The sequence below is a fragment of the Linepithema humile genome, chromosome 7 (genome assembly GCF_040581485.1).
Source record: "Linepithema humile isolate Giens D197 chromosome 7, Lhum_UNIL_v1.0, whole genome shotgun sequence".
Classification (NCBI taxonomy): Eukaryota; Metazoa; Arthropoda; class Insecta; order Hymenoptera; family Formicidae; genus Linepithema; species Linepithema humile.
In genome coordinates this window covers 3,056,386-3,078,751 of record NC_090134.1, presented here as the reverse complement: position 1 = coordinate 3,078,751, position 22,366 = coordinate 3,056,386, and the positions used below count along the sequence as shown (strand labels likewise).

The 22,366-nt window shown below is 38.5% G+C and overlaps 1 protein-coding gene and 1 long non-coding RNA gene across 3 annotated transcripts in view; one reads left to right on the top strand and one right to left on the bottom strand.

Annotated features, from left to right (window-relative positions):
- Positions 1-22,366, bottom strand: part of LOC105668497 (uncharacterized) — a 238,541-nt gene that overhangs the window by 150,597 nt on the left and 65,578 nt on the right. The window contains exon 4 of the long non-coding RNA XR_001100114.2: positions 14,528-14,584. This is a non-coding gene — a long non-coding RNA (uncharacterized lncRNA). The remainder of the gene's footprint in view (positions 1-14,527; positions 14,585-22,366) is intronic.
- The window catches only part of vn (membrane-bound neuregulin protein vein), a 309,296-nt gene that overhangs the window by 222,568 nt on the left and 64,362 nt on the right, over positions 1-22,366 (top strand). For both annotated transcript variants that reach the window (XR_001100113.2, XM_012360915.2), the window contains exon 4: positions 20,479-20,584. Coding sequence is in view for 1 of the 2 variants with exons in the window: in XM_012360915.2 (XP_012216338.1) it covers positions 20,479-20,584 (106 nt within the window). In the remaining variant the exon portion in view is untranslated. The remainder of the gene's footprint in view (positions 1-20,478; positions 20,585-22,366) is intronic.

The following is a 22,366-nucleotide window of genomic DNA, read 5'->3' as shown; positions in this document are numbered from 1 at the left end:
AGTTTTTTTTTTTTTTTGTATTCCTTGCCTGTGTAGAGCATCATGCATAATTTTGAAGCTCATGAAAATGGAGTTAGTCTTTGCATATACGCGACGAATGGAATTATTATCCTGAGAAATGTAAATTTTTTACTGGATTAAAAAAAGTTAAATTAAATTAGCTTACCACCTTAATTTTGTCATAAGTAACCTAAAATTACATATTATGTTTTTTGTTTACCAAGTTATTTACTTAATGTTTAGAGAACTGTTATTTAAATAACATTTTTAATTTTATATCATTTTTAAATCCTTCAACCGCAGTTATTTACCTAAATACATTAATATTATTTGTCAAATATATATATTTTTTATAAATTTTTTATAATTTTCTTTCTTTCTCTTTCATCTGCAATTTGTCCTTATTATACCTGCTTAGTAGAACACTGTAATCACAGTTATTGTGCTCTCCGTCTTATATTTTTTTAAACCATAATTAAACTACGCACGGGCACAGAAAGGAAAAATAGAAAAGCTTGTGATAGAGAATTCAAGATGAAGAAATGTCAAAAGAAAAAATGCTGTATACTGCTCTTGTGAAGCGAAAATACAGTGGTTTCCGACGTACAGTCAACGATGAAAATTTCGTCGTCGAGATTCATCAGAAATGATATCTCGAAAACGAATCTTGCTTATTTGCGAATAGGTAAAGCGAGAGCTTTAAGAAGGAATTAATCCATCTCATGGTTGCTTATTAACAAAACTTCCGATCCGCAGCAGACGGTGAATGATAGGAAAACGACGTATTTTCGAGACGCGGCGTGGTGCAAACTTTTTAATTTATTTATAAATTCCTCGCGTCGGTACTTAACTTCGTTTTCCTCTTTCCATTCGCGCGCCGTGTAAACGACAACGCCGACAACGGCCACGAGCAAGCCATAGAACTAAAAGTCATCGCTCCGGGAAACACCGAGCGATTTCGTTGTTGCACCGTGTTTATTGCAACGCTTTCAACGCTCTCTCCATCTCTCTTCGACTTTCCCGTCAAAATCGCGGCCATGGATAGAAAGAGCATCGCGGCTCTTTCGCGGGCGTACGAGTATCCATAGAGAATTTCGCGTGCCGTAGAATTCCGTGTAATCGGTAACAAAAAGCAACGAAACAAACGATGGACGCACTCGCTTTGCTTTTACGCACTTCCACGTTGCACGATTTTGCGCCGGAATATAGCGGTCCACTCGACACAAAACACTTTTGCTCGTGTAACAATAAAATGCCAAAGTTACTACACGAACACGATTCGGAAATACACTGGTTTCCTTCACTTTTCCAAACAATAAACTCCCCTCTCTCTCTCGAATCTCCGAACAGAAATCTTAATAGTTGCAAGATATTTAAATAAAACCAAAGTAAAAATAAATGCACATACATAAACCAATGTAGAGAAACAATTTGATTTCTAATTATTTTTAAAATATTTTCTGTACACAAATGTAATCGGGATTAACGAAAGACAAACGAGAGATCAATATTTAACATACTGTAACTATAAATTATTCCGACCTCATTCGTCGCCACAGCACGATGCGGTTCGTTCCATTTCACGGTATAACGAAACGTCGCTAATATCCGGGTCTTTCTATTCACGGCGAATAAAACGCCGCGCATTATCGCGCCGTTTCTCCAACTGTCGAAGCTGTCTCTCACTTTTCACCGGCAACACGCCGGCCGGGAGAAAGAACGGGAGCACGCTTCGTGAGAAATAGCACGGTAAAGGAAAAAAGACGGAAGGGAGAAGCGGGGCGAGTATCGCCCCGTGAGGGCGAATTTCGAATTCCGCTCAGAACCGCTCGACAACGTAAGTTCGGGTCAGCAATATCTACCTGGTCTTATTGAATCTTACCCGCTTGCCCGCGCGATACCGGTCGGTCGCGCACGCATGCACGGATGTCCGGGAAATAATCCAAATCGAATCGACTCTTCTTAGCATCCCAAACACGCCGACAGTAGCTTTTACGCTCACGAATCTCATATCACGTTTCGCCTCGTTAAAGACGTTTCTCGATAGTAAAATTTCGGAGAACACGGAAAATACAATATATAAAATATTCTTTCTTATATAAATTGAAATATCGGGAGAACGATATTTCAATTTATATGCTGAAAGCAGTTATAAAAATCTAACGGAAAAAAGAAACGTAAATAGCAACAATAAAAATGTACTTTTTTCTGAATATTATTTACTTAAAAAAATATGTATATTTATTACGTTTATCAAAAGTATTAGAAATGTTTGTATCGCTGGCATTTGTATTTTCACAACGCTACATTGTATCCTGCAATATTACTGATTTCATGAAATAATTTTAAGAATGTAAGTTATAGGTTTATTTTATGTCAACTTTTCATTTGTTGAAAATCGACGCTTTTCTTTAATCTTCAAAGATAAAATACCCCTTCTGCATGAAATAACATGACGTATTATGTCTAAAAATTGCTCGGGAAAACACTGTCGATCCAGACTCCATTTTTCTGCAGGCGTGTAAACGTTGTTACACGGAATATTTTTTCGGGATTAAAACTAAAAAATACATATTTATGCGAGCGACCTGCCGCGTGCTACATCATTCACATGGGGATATTTTTGCTTCGAAATAAAAGTAACAACAGGATATATTTTTTTTATACGTCGCGCGATGTAAATGCAAAGCGGTTCGGGAAAATTCTTCGGTTAACAGAGATTGTTTTCGCAAGCCGTGTTACTGGGGAATATTTTGTGCGTGAAAACTTGTCCCGCACCGACAGAATCTATTAAAATGGAAACTCGCCAATGATGTACAACGAAATTGTGGACGTCAGAAAATAATTCATCGTAATATGGAATGATGAAACGTTGCGCTGCGCGCACGTCGGGAGAAAGAAAGTTGGAGAGAGAAGAGAGCTGTATTGAACGTACAGCTGCATACGGAAGGCTGGTTGCACCTCTCCCGCGAGTTACGAAAACTTTTCTCTTTGAAACTCTTTGTCGTTACTCTTCCAGCAACGAAATCCTCTTTGTGAGAATACCTACTCGCGTCCTGTTAGACGGAGTCAAGAAGAAGAGGATAACTCCCTAGTATCGTCCGGAAACTGAACGCTGATCTTATCTGCAACTATCTGCTGGACGAACACGCGATATATATGCTTCTCTATAAAGATTTAATGACCGCCTCGCTCGCTCATGCTTCCGCGCATTGAAAAAGAACGCAAAGCACTACAATGTAAACTGCAAACGCGAAGAAATTCAGCTGCACGACCTCGACTATTTCTTCTAGACGACGTAGTGAAATTTTCATGCACAGCACTATAGCGTCGGTTCTCATCGAGAAAACACACAAAGCGCTGCTATTTTAACAATCCGCGAACTTATTTTTTTTCGTTTTTGGGCAGTACAAATATACAGGCGATATATAATTATTACATTACAAGCCGCTCGTCCATCTCGATTTATTTTCTCCATCAAGCTCAACCAATTCGCACGCGATGATAAAATTCAGGAAATGCACCATTCACCGTACTTCCGACGTGCTCGAGTCGCCCTTTGTGCAAGGATGCATTTGCATATCGCGCGCGTCGGACGTTTCATGCTGCATTGTTGACACGTAAATATGGGGTGAAAAAAATGCGAAACGTCACAGCTACATACGCGTATACGCAAGATGTCCTGGGTTTTCTGCAAACATCCCGCGAAAAAGTGCTCGCGAGAAATGGTGCGATTGCGTCATTACGAGATCTCCGCGTCGCGCAAGAAAACGAAGAGATCTCCGAACGATCCCGACGTTTCCGTTAACGAAGGTTTTCTAAAAGTGTATTCAGCGCTGAGAAATGTAACCCGCACTCTCTTTCTCCCTTTTTTTCTCTCATCCCTCGCTTATCTTTAGCGTGTGTCCAAGCTTTGCTCCGTCTGCCTCGTCTGCACTTCTTGTAAGGCTTGCGAGATCTATTCAATTTACTTCCTCTTTTTTTCCCACCGAGCTGGAATCCGCACCGAACAAAGGGAGGAAACGTACGTCCTCTTCCGGGAGGAAAGAACTACAGCCTTCCAGAAGGGGTGAGCGCGAGGGGGCGAGGTGGCGGAAGGGGAGCAAAATTCCGCTCGGTAAAGCGCAGCATGGAGAACCTCGCCGGTGCTTAAAGCTTCGAGGGTGCTTTGAAACTTCACAATTTCATTCCTCCAGACCTGGACCGGTACCAGAAGATTCCGCGCGATTCTGACCCCGTCCCCCGACCCCACCACCCTTTCCCGCTCGTCTCGGATTTTTATGTCTACGCTTTCTTTCGACTCGAGTTAGTGACTTTTGCCTGTCGCCGCGAGCTACGAATCCGCACACGGTCACGTAAGGAGGATTTATTTTGCTCTCGCTTTACCTATCCGATTGTACAAAGAAAGCAGCGTTAATCCACTTCCGTCTCAAAGAGACAAAGAACAGCGCGACTCAAAATCCGATCGTAAACAATTGTCGTCGTGTTGTGATTCAACTTACTTTAGAGCAACGATCGATACATCAGTCGCTCGGCTATTATGCTAAATTTTACAGGATTGTTGTATAAACGCCGCGGGAAAAATATACAACGAGAAAAAAACTACTGGAGACGCCTACACACATACATATAGGCATACATGGGCAAACGCATGCATGCGCAAACGCGCAACGTAAAAATCCCCGAATAAACGCTTCCGAGCGAATATTTTATAGAGTCGCGCGCGTTCACGGCGCGCGCCGGGATCAAGTTTTGTCCGGTTTTTTTCCCCTTTTTCCCCCTTTTTTTTGTTTTTATGTGCTGTGCGTCATTCGCGATAACAAAATATTCCGACACGTTTATTTGACAAAAATTCATTTTCCACTATTTTTCACACCGCACCGCTCGCCCTCTCGCCAACTTCTCGCATGCTCGTTCAACCGGCTGGAGCAACCGTGCACACAAGGACGTGTCCATTAAACGAATTAAAGCGCAGAACGGCACACACGCGGAATTGAGCTGCGACCATTCTCGCATGCGGGGCGTCCCGGAACGCAAGGGTGATATTTTAGGGAGAGATTCCGCGAAAAAATTTAGAGTCCGTTTTTCTTTAGTGAAAATATGAAGAAAATAATAGTTTTTCTGTTATTATAACAAACCGTAACAATGGTGATGATCGCTCTCGATAATTGCTTTTATTTGTTTTTTATATTGAAAAAAAAAACATTAAATATTTATTACATTAGCGATTTAAAAAAGAAAAAACTGTATTTCTTATAAAATACAGTCCAATCAATTTTAGAAAATATAGAAATTTAGATCGACCGAATCTCTCTCAAACTTCTGATAAATAAAAGAAAATTAAGTAAAAATAAGTTTCACAAATATCGAAATACCTTGTTATAGAGCGCACCATCGCTGTATATCGAACCATCGTCTTCTGTCAAATATTTTTCCTCGATTGAGCAAAATCACGCTCGATTACTCCTAGCGAAGAGAGGTGAACGTCACTTGCGAACCGGTGATGGCCAATAAAGAAAGATACACGCCCGATCGAAATTCGATATTTCGCAAAACGCAAATGGGACAACTCGGCGCAACAATACGCGAGCCAATCGCGGAATCGAATCTCTCGTGTCTGTTTGCACGAGCCTGCGCGACGTTGACACGCGTAACTACCGCGATATAATTCAACGAACGAGTTACGAACGCAATTAATTCCTGAGTGCGCATTCTGTCTACTTAATTGCTAGTTTCTCGTTTTTTGAAAGCAGACATCGTCGTATACAGTTGCTCAAGAAGCACTGACCAATTCTAAGCTGCTTAATTTTAATCTATTTTTGATCATTGCACAAAAAATTAAGTATTTTCTATTTTTTTTAATCCCTAAAATACTTAGTTTTAAACATACTATACTAGAATATACTATATATTTTGCACTATCTGTATTTTCCATAATTTTAATGTTTTAAATATTTATAAGTAGTAATATATGATTCCTAGAATAATCTAATATTTGTTTATAACAAATAATACAAATACTCCATTTTCTTCTATCGGTGCTTCTGTACTTAACTTTTTGTTTAAAAAAAAAATAAAATAAAATTATAGATAAATACATATTTGAAAATAATTCAACTGAAATAAAAGAACCACGTAGATTCGTTCCGAAATACAGTTAAATTATTTACAAGTTTTAAATAATATAAAATAATGGAATAACTAAATAATGCACCGAGCTGAAGTAGTTTAAATAGTTAGATCGGAAATGGTGCGCAACGAATTACATTTAAGAGTTAATTACGTGGCACAATACCAACAGCACGAAAACGAGTTGGCGCATCGAGTTGAATGCATCGCGCGAACCGTCTTGGAGTTCCGCGGTGTTTAACCGGTGACGAGTCGCGCCGCAAATCGACGTTTTGGTTTTGGTGAACCACTAGACGCGATTAATCGACATTACACGGCTCGTTACTCGGCTAACCGCTGCGGCTTTAAACAAGAACTGCAGAGAGTTATTGTAAAAATTGAACACGTTCAAAAATAATAATGAGCATGTGCACAGATACTTGCGCGAAATGTGTCGCAGCAACCATTTTCGCGATTTACATCCCGTTAAAAAAATACGCTTCGCAAAATATTTGTTTCTATCTGTTTGTAATTTCGATTATCATCCTCCGTTTTAACGGCGGCGCTTTAACGTTCGACAACCAGCTGAAAAAACATGGCAGGTGTCTGGATTTTTTGTCGTTGACATTTCTATCAATATGGCATGGAACTACGCAGATTTACACAATGTACACTATCGAGTGGTTACATCGTGCGCAGTGTACAAGTCGGATCGTATTTTTAAGGGATTAAACGATTTATATACGCGAAATACTCTCTCGCGAAAGAGAGGGAGTACCGAGGTGCTTCTCTGCAGTATCGCAGATTCGCAGTCGACCTATCTCTCCTGCTCCAGAATGGGATAGATTAAAAGTTCCGCGGAACTTCCATGTGGGGTTGTTCCGTGATCGCCGCCGAGTCCGGATAAACGCTCTCGGATATTCATTGTATATCGCGTGGGAGGGGAAACAACGGCGCGGAGTTTTGTTGAAATTTTCCCTGTTTAACACCGGTGAATAACGATACTGGCGATACCCCGACGCGAAAATGTCGCCGGTGGCTGCCGACGAGAGAGAGGGAGAGAAAGAGAAAGCGGATAAAAACGACGCAGTCGGGATTATTTCAACGGGCCCATAATGAGCACCGTGTTAAGCTCTTTATCATTCATAATATATGTCCGCGCGATAAAAGACTGAAAAATGTCCATGGCAGCCGAAGCAGCAGCATGCGCACACAGTTAAGCGAACAGACAGACGGGCACGTTCCGATAGATAACAGAAGACCATATCAAAATTCTTATGTATGAATAGGATATATAAATGTAAATTAGAATTTTCAAAAGCTTTGTTCCGACTCTGAAGCGCGCATATGAATCCGAATAAATTCCTGCAATTGTACAAAGTGTTGGCGAAAATCCGAAAGCGCGCCATAAGTAAGGCATTTTGCGTCTCTGGTGTGTGATTAAATAGACCGCCGTCGAAAATAATCTCGTTATGCTCGTTATCATCAATCGTGCTGATTGAAGCTCCGGCTGGCTACTCGGACCGACAAATTTCGACAACATCGCCGCGGGTTAGCATGATAGATCATTCCTGATGTTAGACAGGAGCTAATGGCTCCCTTCGGCTACGTGTCAAACGAACGCCACGTACAGAGATGCCCATCAATATTAACGACAGAATTCGATCTTCATTATACGAATGACGTTAAATTTAATCCTTTCGAATCAAGTATTATATTTCAATAATTCGGGAGAAAAAATTTCTAAAGAATTTAACCAAAAAGTAAAAAATTGTTAAGAGTTTCACATATTTTTCATTGTCTTAAAATCAAATGTCTAATAATTTATTTTTTAAAACCAGTACATTTTTTTAGTAAATAAAATTTGCATCAAAATCAATTATTACAGAATATATACACGTAAATTTATCTCGCACTGAAACGAAACATCATGGAACATGGTCGGTAGATAGTCCGACGTTAAGTCGAAAATAATATCTGTTCTGTGAAATTAGTAAAAAACCTATTCAAGTGTAGAACAACTATCGCACGCGCACGCCATAAGCCTCTTAATGATTAAAATTAATCCCGCAATCAACCCGCAAATAGACCTGAAACTGGCTTTAATCGGCACGATATTTGAAACTTTTAACAAGCGAAATCGCTCGCATATCGGACCTCGGATAACGCGCCACCACCGGTATTTCGCTTTTCTACCGGGTATTTCTTCGATTTGATTTCGGATTTGCAAACGCGCCCGTCGTAATCTGCTGAAAACGGTAGTACAACGTTATCGAATCGTGTAACTATCCAATCAAGGCGAATGTTTCGCTCTCTCGCGTATTTGAGAGAAATCCGCTTTTGTGTTTTGAGATCAATGCATCGCGTTATGTCACTCATCGTCAAAAAATTACGCGAAATCCTTCGAAATCATTCTCGCTTACTCAAGATTCAAGCGTTATCGTGCGAAAAAAATTTACGCGATTGAATTTACACGTTTTCGTTCAAAATTCCACTTGAGTATCAATATTTTTGAAGCAAATATGCAGTGAATATTCACAATTCCATTCAATTCAACCATTTCTCTTCAATAGCACTCGTTGGAAGAAATAAGATGTCTTCACTAAGATTACAAATTGGAAAAACTGGTGAAACAGCGCGTTTGCTTCGCTTTCAAGGGGCAATGCGGGACAACAGGTGTACCTGACTCGAAGGGCCATACACGGTTTCATTCACGTATATGACGATTCCGAATACAATCGACGGATACAAACCGGAAGCGAACCGAGCGGGATGCAGTTGCAACATATCGCGGTATTACGACGATGGCGGTTACTCAGGCTTTTTGCGCGGTTGGATCTTCTCGGCACGATGCTGCGACGTAAGGCAAAGAGAAGATTGCGCCCTCAGGTGCCGTTCTCCAAGTTACCGTTACGAAAACGCGTTCCGATGCACACCTAACCAGCGCGGCTATATCTGTATCCTCACTTACGACGATGTTCTTCTCCCGTCTATGCGTGTGTACATTGCCTGTCTCGCGGCGCATCTACTTTGTTAGTTTTGAATACTTCGTTGATAAGATGGCTTGTGTCAGAGCAAAGCACCGCGTTCATCACGCAGACTGCGCTCAATTTTCGGCAGCGGAAAGTAAGAGACGCTATCAAGATTAATTATAAATTTTAACCTCCGAAACTCCACCACCTTCACAAAATATATTTTTCCCGCTAACGATTATAATCGTCACAAGAGAAATTGTAATGTTTCGCGAAGAAAAAATAACATTTTCGTAGATAATAAATCATTTAGCGTGAATGAAAATAATCTGTAGTGTAGAATATTACAATAACTTCTGCGCGAACACGGGAAAGTTAAAGTTTATATATTACTGCGATATATAAAGTCACCCCTGTAGGTGTAAAATAATGTTTCCGACGGCGCATTACCATTTGCTAATATTTTCAGGAATGGAAATATGTTGTTGATCTCGCGTATCACGTAAATGTACACCTCCGCCAAGGGTATCGTGCAGCATGCAGTGCATGCATCATTAGGCCGAGCTTCGTGCATCGCGATCGGTCATTCGTCTTCCACCGAAGACGTCGTGAAGGCAAATCAGCGCGCCCGCCGACGGTTTAATCAAAAAAATTACATTTTCATCGGCAAAACACCGATGAGGTATCGCCCCCACCTCTTCACTCAAGACGGTTGCATGACCGTAATATGTTTTAAGCTGCCGCTCGTGACGAGAAGCGGACCGCGCACAAAATACATGTGCACTTTGTTATTACTAATCTCGCTTCGACAGGAGAGAAAGAGAGAAAGAGAAAGAGAGAGAGAGAGGAAAAGAGAGAAAAAGGGACAAAAAAATTTAAATTTAATCACACCCGCTGTGGCGGTTCGATAAACTCGACTCGTAGCGGCGATATGTTACCGGCGAAAAACTACCGGCACGGGAGGGTTTAGCCTTTTATGCGAGCGAAAAATCCCTCGACCCCTCTTTCGGCCGTCAACCTCTCGACCGGAAGTATTTAATTCCATAACGAACTGTCCTATATCGCGCGGGCTCTTTTTTTCGGCGACCGCCGGTACTCAATTAAATCGCAATTTTTTGCTCGCGCGGCTTGATCGTCGTCGTTATCGCGAAAGTACGGATGGCAATCATCCGCCGATCGACCCGAACAAGTATTTGGCTTGATTAGCGAACGCTCCTAATTGCTTCATTAAAAAAATTATCACTCTAATTTTTTTCCAAATTTTCAAGAAATTATTTTTTACTTTCGTTTCTTAAACGAAGCAAATAATACTTTTTTTTGCTATTTGATAAATATAACAAATAAAAATATTGGAAATATGAAATAAGATTTTTGATAGTTTAAATTTAATCTTTATATACACTTCGCTAAACTATTGAACGATTTGTTGAATAAATCACTTTTTTCACTAACTACATCTAAGACTTAACAAATTCGATATTAATTTTCTATTATTAAAGATTGATTGAGAATAACGAGCAATGACTCATATGCGTACGTATAATATAAAATATAGCGCAACGCCTTCAATATTCAACAGTTTTTCACATCAGGTCGGAGGTGACGTCTCTGATGGCGTCAAACCGCCGTTCGAAAGTTTGCTTAGTGTTTTACGATAGAGTTGTTTCTTCAAGAAGCTAGTTACTAGTGTTTGCTCGTGAGATCCCGTGGCGAAGAACTCAGACGTTTAATCTGGCAATGGTGTCGCGCAGTATAACACATCTCAAAAGTAATATTTCCTATTTGGCGAAAATAAGAACTAATTTTGCATAAGTTTCGCAGAATTAATTTTCTTTTCCACTTTCGACTAAGATTTAAAATTTATCCAATTACTTGATGTATTATCTTTATAAACTGTATAACATTAAAGTTTATAATTTATAATAAAAATTTTATATAAGAAGTTCCTACTTATATTAATTTTGTAAAAATAATTTTTATAAAAATGTATTTAAATTATTAAAAACATTTAATAATTAATAATTAATTCTATGAATTTTAACAAAATTTTGCAGATATATCTTCCAAAATAATCTAACTTATTCTACTGATTATTTAAATTGACATATAACATTAAATTTTTTATTTCCGTTTTTTTCACCGTTATTTCCGTCAAAAATAAAGGAACATATGTAATATGAAGAATGCGATATGCCAAGTTGGTATCAGGTGTCATATAGCTATTCGCGAAGTATCATAGGTTAAATATTAAAAGCATGCTGTTCTACGAAGAACGAAGTCTGAATGTCTGATAAGTTTCGGACTGCACTACTGCGGTGCAAGTCAGACGTCTGTATTCGCTTGTATTCCTGAAAGATCGGATGGAAAATTCATAGCAGCCGGCTGCGAATTGCCGAACGTATTAAATACTGAATATTTCTCTTATAATACTTATATGTTTAAATATTAATTGCTAATGTTCAAGAAAACTATCAAGTAAAAATATTTTAAGTGCTAAAAATTAATAACAATTTACGATAATCCTATAAATTTGCATCTTTTCATAATAAATAAATCCCATTGAAATATTCTAAAACTAAATATTTCATACACAATTCTTATAAATATATTGATTAGTAATACATTAGTCCAAATTTTTCCTGCGATTATTATTAGCGAAACAATTGCGAAATAAATTAAAACTCATTCCATTAGATGACTCATAAGAAAGCATATCAACTAGCCATCCGCACAATATTACTTTAAAAATATAAGAATAGGAATGTGAATACCGTAAAATCGGTCGATTAAGTCAAGTCACCATATCTAAATGACTGATGGAATCATAATGGATTAATAATGATATACATGTATATGCGATTTTTACAAATAAGATTGAAATACCTGACCAAGCTATTGGCTGGAAAGCCAGAGACAATTCGTATCCTTTGATCGACAGCGATACGAGAGGGCCGAAAGGATCGGGCAGATTAATGACTGCGATAGTTTTCGGCCGGTGGTGGAATCGCGTGACGAACGTCGACGTATGATCGATTGTCGGTTCGGGCGTCGATACGTCGGCTCGAGGGGAGGGAATGAACGTGGCCGGTAAAGAAAAAAAGAGTATTAAGAGAAAAACGAGAAAATTCCATCGGCCAAAATGTGCGCGCGCACAGGGAGCGCCAATATGCTCTCTCCATCGTTGAGTTCATAGCCCTTCAATCTTGCTCGATTCATCGTTCACTTTTATTTTATTGCCGCGACGGGAGCAAAATCTCATAATCTTCTGCCAAACATTGCGCTATATTTTTTATTATACATCTGTTTTATCTTGGATCGAATAAATCGTATCTTTAAGCTATATTGAATACAAAAGAGATAACGTAAATGTAATAATATTTATCTTAATTATCACCTTTGTTTAAATATATTATAATTAGTTAATTCAATATGAACATAACAGGGCGATTAAAGTTAATACCGCGTAATCGGTGATCGATTAGAATTATGATATTGCTGTTGTTAAATTTTAATAATCGCCGTACATTGTTACGATTTCATCGGTACTGTACGAAAGATTGAATAGCGTTCGCTAAATATAAGATTAATAGCAACAATCCGAATTGATTTGCGTATTATTGTGAATTGTGAATTTCGTTCAGTTGCAAATCTATATATGAAGTTTAACTTTATTTTCTACATGGATATACACAATAAATTGCAATTTTCCTACCAGGCAAATTATATCCCACAGTTTCATTTTAGCACACACACAATCAAAAGGAAATACAAAATTGTATTCTCACATTGAAATTCGAGTAGAGCAACAGCAGCTGTCACTTCTATCGACAGTTTTGAAATCCGAAATGAGTAATTAACAACTAGGGTTCATCAGCGCAGCTCTAGACTCAAATTCGCATTTCGAATCGACTATTAATGGTCGTCGCTGAAATTTACGACGCTACTGTACAATCGCATTTGAAATTACAACGCACGCGTAATAATTACCTAACTGACAGCCCGCACTAATAGCATCGCGAAATTTGCATTGCACCCAATGCAAACCTACGTTTCCGAATGTTCGCCGGGATACATCAGATGTACGCCCTAAAAACCGACGGAAGCTCTGTATGCACTGTCACATGCACAAGAGGTAAAAAAGATAATTGCTAAGTTTATTTCTTGCTAAGAAACTGCAATAAAAGTTTTATTATATGCCGAGAAATATGAATAATTAACTGTAATAAAAGAAAAAAAGATAGATGATTCAAAGAAATCTGCTGCAACTTTCTTTGTACGAAAATTGTAAGTATTAAAAATAACGATCAAATTTCTTCATAATTAAAAACGATCCAAAGTGATAGATGGAAAAATAAATGTCCCAAATTTACAACACATTATTTAAATCAATCTATTTGAATTTCATCATAACATAGTCTCCGATTCAAATTTTTTATATATCTCATATTTCTTGTGTACACAAAGCTCATCATTACGGAGGAAAATAATGATGAACATTTTCTTCGTCGTGAGTTTTTCGCCTCTTTGCATGCACGACGATGTTCACGGCACAATGAACGAGATTCGTGCGAACGAGACCGCGTTTTTCCCGACGCTTCCGAGACAATACCGCGTTCTCGTGCCGCGGCGTCCGGTGTTCGCCTTCGCGGCGAATTCTTTCGCGGCCAAGCCGCGATGAGAAACGACGTTTCACGGATGAATAGACAGACTCGTGCGCGAATATAGAACGCGCACGCGATTGTACGTTTAAGGCCGGTATCTCCGTTGTTTCCGCGGTGGCTTTTTTCGCGAGCAAACGCGCCTCTTCCTCCACTCAGACATCGACGTTCCGTTTCTCTCGCGTTCCATTTCCGTGCTTATAAACGACGTCTCTCTTAGACCGCGGCGAGTTATCGTCGCCTACAACGTGTGTGCGAAGGACGCGTCCTCAAAAGCGACTTCTCCAGGAATCTGAAGCGCCTACATTTCCGCTCCCGTTTGTTTCGATTTGAGGCCGTCGCGCGTACACAGGACTTTTAACGCTTTTTAGCGACAAACAAACACGTCGTCGTTTGTTCATGCCTTTCGTAACACAACTTGTCGCCGTCGTTGTAACACCATTGGCGGCGTTCCCTATTTCCCCCGCACTTTCTTCCACAACCAGAAAGCTCGATCGACCTCGTTTCACAAACGAGAACGGCGGAATACTCTCGATATAAATTTATACTCGTGCTTGTATGTATAGTAAATTATCTCATACTACGTTACAATTCTTAAACCATTTTATTATGTTTAATGATTATGGTTAATAATTTGATGTAAAATTTCAACTTATCTCGAAACGATTATTTTGAAGAGAATTATTTTTTTTCGCCAGAAAGTTATCTCAACTTTCACATTATGTTATTCAATTGATAATGTCAAAACAATTATATATATAAACCAGAAATAATTAATTTAACACTCACCAATATGTAGCGATGAAGAGCAACGATGAACAAAATTGCGAATGGTGCTCGATGGATCTGTAAAATACAAACAAAATAACCAAATTATAGCAGTTACATAATTAATATCTGAAAAATAATTACTGTGAACATTAAATTCTTTATTCATTTTCATCAAATATTTGATAAAAAAATATACAATTGCCAAAAAAATTAATTTTTATATAAATATTCGAAATAATCATAAATATTTTATTAAATATCCTGAGTATCTCATATTTTACATGTATTTATTCTACTGTACCACATAGCGATAACGTGTTGTTGAAAACAATTAATTTATCTCAAAAATAATAAACAATAAATTATTTGTTATTGCTCACAGTTGCTCCGACGTTTCCGAGCCTCTTCCTATTTTCTCGCTTCTTCGTAACACTCGCGACAACTTGGTTAATTACACGCGTATACTAATCATCAAAATACGACAATCGTGCGACGCTACTGACATTAAACACATTCTCGACGCGAATTTCATCACAACATACGATACGATGTCAAGGTAAATTACTCTCGTATGGAATAACGTTCCAATACTTGTTACGATTACGATTTGGGAGGTAATAACGTGATGATATAAAGCCGACTATCGTTGTCGCCTGCTCGATTAACGCAATGTGAATGATAGCAATATGACTGGAGAGAGAGAGAGAGAGAGAGAGAGAGAGAGAGAGAGGAGAGAGAGAGAGAGAGAGAGAGAGAGAGAGAGAGAGAGAGAGAGAGAGAGAGAGAGAGAGAGAGAGAGAGAGAGAGAGAGAGAGAGAGAGAGAGAGAGAGAGAGCTATTTAACACTCAGTAGCGCATCAGGATTATTATACTAAATCGAGATTGTTACTAGATGTTACCAAAGTCGATAAAGTCAATCAAGATTACCGTTTATTATTAATGTTAATAATATTTAGTAATGTAGTTAATATTTAATTCCTGTCATTCGCACGGCGTCCAAAATTAAAAAAAAAAAAAAAAAAAAAAGGAGAGTTTATTTTAATCGATTTATCCCTTCAAAATGTAATATTTAATTAAACAAACCATACTATATAGATGATAAAACGGGCCATCTGTCTATATTTGGAACTGAAGAGTTTTCTGTCACGAGACAGATCCTCTCGATCACTCGCCGGCATGTAGGTAACTGCAAAAAACCGATGGATGTAACAACGATAATAGTGTCCAAACAATGTGTCGTCCGCGCGCGTCAGGCACACTCCGAATTGAAACCGTTTTCCGCGCTTTTGTTGGCGCAACCGGTGCGACGGCGGTGGCGATCCGGCGCCCCGATGAAACATTTTCGCTCAGCCGGAAATTCACGAAAACAAGAACCATCGAAACGATGAACTTCAAAGCACGCCGATGCGTCGCACGCTAGCCGACACGTTGGCAATTTCTACGGGGACTTGCAATATCGCTAGACATTAAAAAAAAAAAAAAATGTGACTCTGCCGAATCTGTTGAAATCCAAGATGTGACGATACTTGCTCGGATATCGTTGCGCAAAGAAAAGCGCAAAAGATTATAATTGCTCGGCAATACATTTGCTCTCTCATTTGGAAATAAAAAATGGTAGACTGTGAAGAAAAAAATCGACAGATTTCGAGAAGCTATTCGGGGAACCATTTTCGCGGGAAGGACGCGCACGGCGCGCGCATACGAAATCATACGGAATCGAGGGAAATGGTGGAAACTGTGATGAAACAGCACACTTGCGAGGGTTGATGAACCATCCTCCGCATATATATGTAGTGTCAAGAAGTTTTATTGCCGGCGAATTTTCATTGAATTTCAAGCCGTGTCGCGCGAGCTGAAGCGAATTCAAATAGCTGCATGTTATCGCCTCGAATCGATACCAACGGCCGCGTTCGATGCCGCGCGTCCCCTCTTTCCGCAGGCATAAATCTCCCCTATCGTCCGTCGTTGTCGGCGTTCTTGTAAATCGCGTCTTTACAAACTAATTCCGCGCAATGTAACGGGCCGCGTCGCAACGAATTACAAACGGCTTTTGCGCGCGTCATCGTGTGCAGGTCATGACGTTTTATTTCCGCGCGCGAACTCGCGACAAGCCGAAACTCGGCGCAGGTAATACACGATCATGTCGCGGTAATGCACGATAGCGCGAATTCGCCGCGATGACTAATGACGTTAGGAAATTGAACCGGCGCCTCGATGCAGTCTCGAAAGAGAACCCGAGAATAGCCACGGCGGAATACCGGCCCGCCGAACTCAGGCGCCGATTCAATTTTCCGGCATCATTTATTTACGCGCGGTTAACACGCTTCCACCGGCAGGCGGACGCGGCATAATCGAAATAAATATAACAAAACATGCATGCAATTAATCGCAAGAAGCATTTTCCACCTCATTTATATTCCACACATTTCGTCGCGGCTGCCAAAGACTTCAATCGTTCAATTAAAATTAATTTTTTTTAATCTACTTTTATATTTTTATCTACCGTGATATATTTTCCAAATATAAACTAATATCATAAGTTTTTAAAGAAAAGCTATCTTATACTACTTTTGTAACAATATCGATATTATATACCAACGATAAATATTTTATACAATAAGAATATCAAAACTTATGTGAATTTGTCTTTATAAAATTAAAGATTGTACAATGAAAAATTTGGCAAGTTTAGAAATTTATTTCGGAAGGAGGTTTCAGTTTAATTTTTAGAAGTTCAACAAACTCGCATTGCATAGATAAGGGTTAACACGTTCAGTACCGGTGACGGTGATGAATATACTAGTTTTGCACGCAAGCACTTTGCTGATATTGTACTATAGTCTGCTACGAGGTGAAGACGCATTAGCGAAAGCACCTGATACCCAATTGCTTGAACGTTAACATGAAGCGGTTACTGATTAACACCAAACAGTTTCACGTATGTGATCGATTAATTTCCAAGTGCTGTAAATTTATTTTTGTAGGTGAAACCTTGGAAACTTACTGAAAATTTTAGGACTTTCAATTTTAAGATTTTTTTTTAACACAAAAAAGCAATAACGTTGTCTCACAGCCAGATATTATTAGGGATTTGCATAGAAATATTTTTAAAACTAATTTTCGCTCAAATTGTTCGAAAAATTTGCCTTCCTTAATACTCATTTCCCATTATAATATGAGACAAAGAGCAGCATAATCATCTCTTCTCATAATTCGGAATTAGTGAATATTATTACAACAAAAGATTATAAGGAGGAGCCAAAGCCGTCACGAAGAGTTGCGTAAAGCTGCACATTGGCCCGCGCAAATGCACGGCAGCGCATTTTCGCTGGCATATCGGCGATGAGAAAATTGAAATTTTGCCTAACAGAACGCTTTTCCGCGTGCACCAGCTGGCCAGGCAGCCGGTAAGAGCTTTCACTGTGAAATGTCTTCTACTCGTTAACGAGTTAACGAGAAGAAACGCGCGCGCGAAAAAGAGATGAGGCTCGGACAACGGGAAAGAATCGAGGAGTGTTAGTGCAATGCTTTCTGAAGCTCTCGAGTAAAATTTCAGTTACAAGCACGATAATACCGGACCGACCGAATGGCGGCGGACTACTAATCCGGCTGTAATAATGGCGCTTTCGAAAGCTCGTCGTTACGTTTGGCGAAAGCCTCACGCACGACCAGGCTCTCCACGTACGGCATTAACGTTCATCTCTATTCCCATCAAAGACAGTTTTTTAGTTTTACCCCGCGGTTTTTAATATGATATGTTCGTCGAGCAGACGGAGATTTTTTGCAATTAGCGGATATACCTTTCCACGTGCACATTTGAGGTCACCACCGGGCAAACTTTTGCCGACTGAACTTCCGGAAATCCGAGCGGAAGCTTTTTTCGTAGTGCTCCCGACGGTTGAAACCAATTTTGTAAAATGCACTTTTTGCGCATGGTGCCAATTGGGTTAATTGTAGCAGGCTAAGTGTGACATCGCAATATTTTTTGGCGGCATAATTAAGCTGTGAGATTTCACGCTATCGATGGCATAAAATTCTTACAGAACGATAGTACGCTTAATATAAATAATATTAATTTGCATTTTCAATTTTTCGAGAAAAAATTTTTTATGATAGATTTTTATCTAATAATAAATCTAGATTGTAAATATTTGTATGCACAAAAGCTCTCTGTTTTTATTCAATGCAACAAATCAGTTCCAAGTATATGATCTCCAGCCAGGCCATCTTTTTGAGTAATAAACTTATCTTCCGTTTTCAAGCGATCATTCGATGGCAGCTATGACGTGTCAGCATCGTCTAGCGATCGTTGCCGACGCTGCGGTTTTGCAACAGGAAAAGAGAAAAGGGGAGCAACCGTGGTCAAAGGTCGGGAAAAGTTTTGAGCGTGCAAACGATGTTTTAACATCTTCACAAACCGACCGTTTTCGTTCTTCGCAACTGCTGCATTTGCATAGTAAAGACTAATTTCGCGAGAAGACACGTCCAATCGAAATGAAACTGCACAGAGGCATCTCGAGGCATTTGAATATTATGAATATCGTTTTTCCTATGAGAGGCAAAATTTTAGCGCGCGTTTTATTCGCGTGAGCGAGTAGTGCGCTTGGCGAGAGTGCTGACGAAAGCAACAACACGGCGTGGCGCGGTGGACAGGAGATGGGATATATCGATTGTGTCGACAGCTTGCACTTCCGAAGCAGATGCAATTCTTTTATTCGCGTTCGCACGTCGCTGTGGATAAGCTTGATACATGCCACATAACAGATTAACTACGCGGATGTCTCCAATGGGTGTCATTTATTGTTATTTTTATTTAAAATAAATTCAAATACAAATGCATATTTAAAACGAACACCTTTCTCCGCTTTATTCAATAATTTTGCTTTTAACTATTACATCCAAAGAGAAATGAGTAAAAATGCAAAATGTTTAAGATAAAGATGGTAGATAAAGAATCTCTACCTAATTGCGATCACATTGTGATTCAAGCGTTGGTAATGCAACGTGGCGATAATGTAAATGACCGTATGTGAACGGTAATGAGTAAACTACATTACACAACGTTTCCCCAATACGTTGCTATTATTTTGCGTAACACGCGTCGAATGATTTTACAAAATTTTACGCAATTACAGGGAATAACCTCATATTATGTGCTACCCCCTCGAAAATGCATCATGTTGTCCTGCAGTAAATGCAGTTTAACGATATTTTAATTAATGTTTGTTGCAATTAAATTAATAATTAAATCGGTATGCGACCGGACGAGCCAAGTGTATGCGACGCGAAACGCGAAAATTTTTGAACATTAAAACTGTACATCGGACAGATAACAGTCCACAATAATTAATTACGCGTAGCGATGATGCGTATTCCAGTTTTATTAAATGTGCTATTGCATTTAATCCGCGTATTTTTTATCTGCGACCCGCGTACAATTTCCATCTTGCCGCGGCTTACTTCGTTTTATCATGCTAATGCGCATTATGAGATGCGACGTAACAGCCGGAGAACGAATGAAAATTTTCACCGCAGCTTCGAACGGCAAAACGCGCAACGCGGTTTTTCGCCAGTTGCGAACGTCGCGCTGACACATACAACGCGCTGGTAACTTTTAAAATTTTTACGTCTGATAAGCCACCGGACGAACGATGTAAAATGCATCGCGCGTCTGCAAACTTCGGTTTGCAAAATAGTCAACTGCATTCGCAAAGAATTTTTTACGCTTTGTGCTCATCGCATAATTTGCATATACTTTTCATGTGATAATATAATATTAATTTTTTTAAATTGCATTTTCTAAATCTACACATTTTTTAATAATGACAGTAATAATAATCGAAAGACTCACTGCGTTTCCAAAACTGGTATAAAGCCGCGAAATTCTTCGCAATGATTCATGCAGCATGTCTTTCATAACGAGGATATTGTAGATATATGATAATAACGTTATACTTTTTTCATTGTAGCGACAACATGGATACGGCAGGAGCAGCCCTGTCCAATAGCAGGAGACTTTTGCATGAACGGTGGTACCTGTCTATTTTTCGAGACCGTCGGTGAACCGGCATGCAGGTAAGCAAATTATCATTATTTGTCATGTTATATAAATTTCACATAATTAACTTTGCTATTCGCTTATTTATTATGCCGCCGATATCTCTCAAAAACAAACTATTATTAAAATATATTACTGTGAAGTACTTCATTAAAAATAATCACAAGTTTCTGATTATAATCATATTTTAGGAGGAAAAAAATAAAATATGAAGTATAAATATTGCCTTTCAGTCATTAAATTTGAATCATTAAATGTTTGTATAAAATAATATAAAATTTATCAATTTATTAATAATAGAGCTAATTTTATAAAAATTTTATAAAATTTTTAAATAATAGAACTAAACTTTTTTTATTAATATATAATAAATTTGTTGTTATTTAAAAAAAAAATTATATAAAAAAATTATTATAACTACAAAAAAACCCTTTGGAAAAAGTATATAATAATTTAAATGTATTTTTTAAAGTAAAATGAAAAAGGAAAATCGAAATGTTATATGGCACAGATTGCAAATTTTATATATTCACAGATATAAATAGTATAATGGCGAAATAAATCCTCTTATTGCTCTTAAAATTAAGTAATATCCTGTAAAAATATGTATACAAAAATCCATCAATTCAAACGAAACATGTTCATATTTTAAACGCAACGCATTTTATAAATTTACCACACAAAATTTATCTCACTGGATTTAATCAGCTTTGCATGATCATTCCTCAATTGAATGCTTACGATGTCAAATAGCCAATAGTCATTGCGTTCAACAATAGTACGTTTTATTTCATTTAACTTTATTTGTGTTTATTCGCACGAGGAATAGTAACACTGCTAATCTAAACCTACATATACTCTGTATACACTTCTTAACTTAAAGCGATCAGGAATCGTCTTTCTTTCTCTTTCTCGAGAGACTGCAAAGCCCGACTTTATCGAGAAATCGGAAAACCGTAGGTTCTCGTAATTATCGAGAAGTCGAGATTGCAGCTTCAACTTGAAAAGCGAATGTATAGTTGCTTGATGCTACAATAGAGATAGAAATAGATGTACAGGATTTCTCAGGATAAGTTGATTATTTCAAAAGAGAAAATTCTACAGTTATTAAATTATGATTATAGATTTTTTCAGCAATCTGAAGTTTATTTTTCAATAAAATTTTCAACGCATCAATAATTTATGAATATATGAATACACATATCGAAAACAGAAAGCTTTTTGTTCTCGAGTTATTTATATGCACAATTTTTTATATTTAACGGAAATTAATTTTTCAATTTTATATTTAACTATAGGGATATTAAAAATTTGGCAACAAATAATAATGATATTTTTGATAAAAAGAGAACGATTTTAAATTCATCCAGAAATTCACCATTAAAGTTAGATCTGTTTATTCTGAAACATCCTGTAAAGAGACAGAGAAAGTGCAAACGACGAGAAAACGTTTTGCTCACACCGACGTCTCTACTCGGAAGAGCACGAGAAATCGAGCTTGCGTTTCTTGTTACTCCTCTTTGTGCCCCCACCAATGAGTTAACGGCTATCGGCAACCGCGAGGTTAGATGAGGTTTCACGAAATGTTTGCTGTCTATTGCTCCGGAGGTTCGATAGTCGACAGGAAGCGCGAGATCTAACTCAACCCCCCCCTCCCTCCACTATTTTTTTTCGGTACACATCGGAGAGCGATCTCCTCGTTTCTCCTGGACACTTCTTTCTATTTCCACCTAGACGTTCCTTATTCCCTCCCTTCCCTCGTCTCCTATATACGCAATACTCTCTGAAGAATAGATACT